This window comes from Suncus etruscus, chromosome 9 (assembly GCF_024139225.1).
Source record: "Suncus etruscus isolate mSunEtr1 chromosome 9, mSunEtr1.pri.cur, whole genome shotgun sequence".
Classification (NCBI taxonomy): domain Eukaryota; kingdom Metazoa; phylum Chordata; class Mammalia; order Eulipotyphla; family Soricidae; genus Suncus; species Suncus etruscus.
In genome coordinates, this window is record NC_064856.1 from 97937993 (window position 1) to 97943730 (window position 5738).

The 5738-nt window shown below is 36.8% G+C and overlaps 1 protein-coding gene across 1 annotated transcript; it reads left to right on the plus strand.

The window, feature by feature from the left end:
- Positions 1-1008: 1008 nt before the first annotated feature.
- On the plus strand, positions 1009-1938 carry LOC126018606 (olfactory receptor 4C12). The gene has a single exon (XM_049780713.1). The coding sequence runs from the start codon at positions 1009-1011 to the stop codon at positions 1936-1938; it is 930 nt and encodes a 309-aa protein (XP_049636670.1).
- The last annotated feature ends 3800 nt before the right edge of the window (positions 1939-5738 follow it).

Sequence of the window (5738 nt, forward strand, 5' to 3'; positions counted from 1 at the left end):
CCATGTGGAATCCCCGCTGTACTATCGTTCTGGGCTCATTAAACTTTTATGCATATTTTAAAGTAGATGCACCCAGATATTTATAAAATTTTAGAGTAAAATTTTTTGACCTTTTTCTTAAAGTATATATATAGAGATCTAAATATTAAATATATGATTTCATTACTATAATTTACTTTTTTTGACCTATAGTAATTTATGTAATTATAATTAGGATACAAATGTGTTTTTGTTCATATCATTTTATGTGTATATTCTTAGTCTTGTTTTATCCAAAATAATTTTTCTCATAATTACTTACTGAAATTGATTTATAAGTGAAGTTTTATAAAGAGTATCTTTACTAAGGGAAAGGAATTTCTTGGGGCTGGCATAATAGTATAGAAGGGAACTTGCCTTGCATGTGGCTGACTCAGGTTCGATTCTAAGCACATATATAGTCTTTTTTTTTTTTTTTTTTTTGGTCTTTGGGCCACACCTGGTGGTTCTCAGGGGTTACTCCTGGCTGTCTGCTCAGAAATTGCTCCTGGCAGGCAGGGGGGACCATATGGGACACCGGGATTCGAACCAACCACCTTTGGTCCTGGATCGGCTGCTTGCAAGGCAAACGCCGCTGTGCTATCTCTCCGGGCCCACATATATAGTCTTAAGAGTGATACTTGTGTAGGAGTCAGGAGTACACACTGATAACTGCTGAGTATGCCCCAAAAACTGAAAATAAAAAAAAAGAATTTCTTCTGGGTATCCTATAATTTATAAGAATATTTTCTACCATCAAGTTAATAAAAAATCTATAGAGTATCATCCAAGAGTTTTCTGACATTTACTCCTAGAGTTTGGGGAAGAGAAGGAATAATTTATAAAGTTTCCTGGGTACTAGTAAAAGACAGATATTGGAATTAGATCGTGATCTTAATGTTTATTTTTCCTTCACCTCCTTTTCTCCTCTCTGTCTCTCAAGGTAAACCATTTCTTTCTGAAATTTGTATCATCTACATCACAACATAGATGGAAAATAAAAGGAATGTGACTGAATTCATTTTAATAGGTCTTACACAGAATCCTAAACTGCAAAAAGTAGTATTTGTGGTGTTTTTGCTTCTCTATTTGGTGACACTCTCAGGCAATTTGCTCATAGTATTTACCATTACCACCAGCCCATCTCTGAACTCACCCATGTACTTCTTCCTGACCCACCTTTCCTTGATAGATACAATCTATTCTTCTTCTTCAGCTCCTAAGCTCATTGTGGATTCTCTTCACCAGAAGAAAACGATCTCTTTTAATGGCTGCATGGCTCAAGTCTATGCTGAACACATTTTTGGTGCCACTGAGATCATCTTGCTCACAATAATGGCCTACGATCGCTATGTGGCCATCTGCAAGCCTCTGCATTATACTACCATCATGAACTATAGACTATGTATTATTCTGCTGGGAGTTGCCTGGACTGGAGGAGCTCTCCATGCTACCATTCAGATCCTTTTTACAGTCTGGCTGCCCTTCTGTGGTCCTAATGTCATAGATCATTTTATGTGTGACTTGTACCCATTATTGAAACTTGTCTGCATGGATACTCAGACCCTGGGTCTTTTCGTTGCTGCCAACAGTGGCTTTATTTGCTTGTTAAACTTCCTTCTCTTAATGATTTCCTATGTGGTTATCTTGCGTTCCCTAAAGAACTACAGCTTGGAGGGGAGACGCAAGGCCCTTTCTACCTGTATCTCTCACATCACAGTTGTTGTTTTATTCTTTATTCCTTGCATATTTGTGTATCTTCGCCCAGTGACCACTTTGCCCATTGATAAGGCAGTTGCTGTTTTCTACACTATGGTGGCTCCTATGTTAAATCCTTTAATCTATACACTCAGAAATGCTGAGGTAAAAAATGCAATGAGGAAGCTGTGGAGAAAAAAAGTGACCTCAGACAATGCATAAGCAGAATTATTGAGCATTAGAGATAGGATTAATAGAGGTACTTGAATTTCTTGACTGATCGACACCAATTCTAAACACAGTTGGGCAATACTTGCAGATAATAATTTAATTACAAAGGTAAATCTTGGCTTGGAATTTAGACTTACTTTTTTTTTACTCATGCTCTTGTAATAATAACTTACTGATTCTTGAGGAACATTTGCCTGTAAAATAAAATTATCTTCTGAAGCTACAAAATTAAGTTTAGAATATTGGGTTGATTCGAAATACTCTCTTATCTTGTAAGATTTTTGAGGTGTTGGTTACTCCTGATTATTGAAAGTTTTGTGATATCTACATATTTAGTGATATTTCCTTACTTTAAACTGTAACATCAATGTAAAAGATTTTTAGATTTTTTAAAATTTATTGAAAGGAGACAGAGTGGTAGCACAGTGGTAGGCATTTGCCTTGCATGCTGTTGACCCAGGACAGATGAGAATTTGATCCCTGGCATCCCATATAATCCCCCAAGCAAAGAGTAATTTCAGAGCGCAGAGCCAGGAGTAACCCCTGAATGTTGCTGGATCTGACCCTAAAAACCAAAAACAGAATTTATTTAAAGAAAATGCATCACAAAGTTGACATAATTGATCATAACACATTTGTATTCAGATAAGTGAAAGCAAAGGTATTAAAAAATATAGAAAGAAAAAAAATAAAAGGAAGAGATGAATTAAAGTTAAAAAAAGAAGAAAAAGTACAGTAGCAAGCATATTTGTAAAAATTATTGTATCTCTTGCTAGCTGTCCATTCTGATAATTTGTGTGTTTCTATAGGGATGGTAATATTAAACAAATGTAGTTGTATAGAGATTCAAAACACTATTACTGATACTATGACTTTTAGGGGCAGGTAGTCAGCTGTCAGTCCTCCTGGAAGAAGGAAAATATGCTTGGAGGGTTCCTACATTCACTTTTGAAAGCCCTGGAAGTATCAACCCACCCAAACCAAGATTTATGATATTATACTTCTTATATATATTATATATCTGATATAGCATTAATTAAAATGTTGAAATATTTCAGGGTATATATGTATGCCCATTATTTCATAGACACCCACATCCAAACCTGAAATTTTGTCAGATTGCTGTTCCCAGGGTCAATGATGAGGCAGGGCCACCCAGAAAATGATAATTGTGAGTGATAGAGGCAGTAGGTGTGGCTTCTCTTGGAAGGAGATTGGGCTGCCCTTTCCTCCTGAGATGGCCACTTTCTGTTGTGTGGGCTGGTATACCCATAATCTTTCATCTTTGTTCACATTTTATTTGAGAAAAGGGTGAGAATAAATGGATCTTGACATCAATATAAATTTATTATTTTGTGTATCTTATTGTTCATTGAATCTAGTAAAAATATATACTATTTACAATGTATTTAAAAGCTGGCATTGCATTGGTTATTTTCTATAGTATATCTTCAGAGTCTGCTCTGCTGACAGATTGCATGGTAATTTGTTCAGGAAAAATTTAATGTGACATATTAAAATAGTAGCTACAAGAATGCCCTAAAACTGATAGTGAGTGCATAAAGAAGAAACACATAAAGAAGATGGAACCTCTTCTTTTTATTTTATTTAATTTATTTTTTTTTATTTATTATGAGAACAAGGGTGCAAAGAAAGAGGACAAGGTAAAGTTACAGTGGAAGGACAATCACCCATAACATAATTCTCAGAAGTCCCCTTGCTGATATCTTAACTTTGAAATTTCAGCCAAAGAACATTAAGATAAATAAGACAGAATCCATGTACAATTACTTTGTCCCTCAAGTCCCCAGATTGTAACACATTATAATATTTCTTAACAGTACACAAGGCAATCTAAAGCCGTAAAACTTACGTAACTCCTTAAACATTACAGGCATAGTATTTTCTTACATTTCCATATATATGCATATTAGCTTAATTTAACCTCAAATTTTAAGTGAGTTCTTTTTAAGGATTAGAGTCAAAGGAGCACAGTAAAGTGGTGTTAGAGTGGCAATTGTTGTTTGCATAGGCCCACCAAAATATGAGGGACATGGAAAGAAATAACCTTGGCCTAAGTACAAAAAGACCAGACCCCTGAAGTTTCCTGGCACAAGACCAAGTCTAGGCTCCAGGCAAGCTAGATCGTCCAATCCAATACATTGTCTGTAGTGCCAACACACTTTTATTTTTCACACAGTCTCTGTTGTTGGTATCATGTTTCTGTATTAAAGATCCTGGAATCTGCATATCTTACATTGAAGTCAGGATGTGGAGCATCCTCTCCTTTCACCTCACAATCAAAGGGCAACACAGGGAGCCCTGTCCTGTAAGCAGGTCGTTGTTGTTGTTAAGTCTTCTCAGTGTTAAGGGAAGTCTCTTTTGAGCAGGTTGAAGTCTGAGCAGTGTAGGTCTTCCGTGGTAGAGGATTGCTTCCAGGTGATGTTATAGACCAGCCTGGATGTTTCGTGGATGGCTTCCCTGGTTCAGGGGAGAATGGATTATGCCCTTTCTTCTGAGGTCTGTGCCAGGTCCTTATGTCAATGTTCAGGGTGTAAGGTCCCTTTGCACTACAAGATTTGTGTGTTCCAATCGCTATTAGATAGGATCTTATTTGTATGTATAGTATTTTCCCATTTTAATGTGCCTATGCAAATAAGAAGCAATGCCACGTGGTGTTATTGGCACATATGGGGGCCATAAGAACAATTCCAATGATTCCCATGACATGGTTCAATCATAAGCATTAAACTGGGGGGACTCTTCCACCAAAACTACTTGTTAAACAGCTCAAAAAGAGAAGATAAAAAGTGGTTAGAATCATCACTGTATAAGACAACATTTAGTAAGAATTATAGCTGTCAGAGAAAAAACACAAAATATTCTAAAGAAATACGTGTCCATTTTATGTATCTTGAAACAGTTTGGGGTTGTCACACACAATGCACAGCATTGGACTGTGATTAGGATTGTAAACTACTGACGTTAAAAAGAGTAATGTAGGTTAGTGATGTTTGAGAGGGGGTTAGAGAGTTAAGGAGTAAAAAAGAGCTTTGTAGGGGTGTGGGAAAGGGCAGAATACAAAATGAACATTCTGTATACGCAAAACATAACATAAGAATAAGGAATATTCTGAATACATGAAGTACGCGCGGGGGCACCTCTTCTTAAAGCTGGATTTCAACTCTTCTTCAGAAGATTGTCCTTTTATAATGGAGAAGTTCCTTGGGTTATCTTGGATCAGGACTAAAGCATGGTTGGCTGAAGCTGGCTGGGAAGAAAGGAAATAGCAAACTGGGTTCCTCTTCCTGGTGTGCTGGAAGGCTGAGGGAAATATTTGGAATGGAAAGCAAGAAATGAGCCTCTAGTGTAGATAAAGTTGATCAGGGTTGGCAGAGGACATTTCTTCACTGTTCAGTTTGTAAATTTGGGGACGTGATCTCTAGGGTACTGGTGAGGTGGTCTGGAACCTACTTATTGAAGCACTAGTGAAACTCTTTAGAAATTACCAATGAAGGTACTAATATCAGCACACATGATTGAATCCACTCCCATCACAATATATGCCCTATTCGTACACATACCCCTATTCCATCAAATGAGGTATTAGAAACATCATGGTCAGAACCAAGAGGGAAAGAGAAACATATTTACAATAGGACAGGAAAACCCTTTCAGTGCCCTCTACTGATATCATGTTAGACCAAGTATAAAGATAAAATGCTTACAGGGTTTATTTTTATTAATATGGAATAAGAAATGAAGGGTAGTTTTGGAGTTGGGTGTCTATG

Coding starts and splice junctions, on each gene's coding strand:
- LOC126018606 (XM_049780713.1), top strand. CDS start 1,009: ATGGAAAATAAAAGGAATGTGACTGAATTCATTTTAATAGGTCTTACA.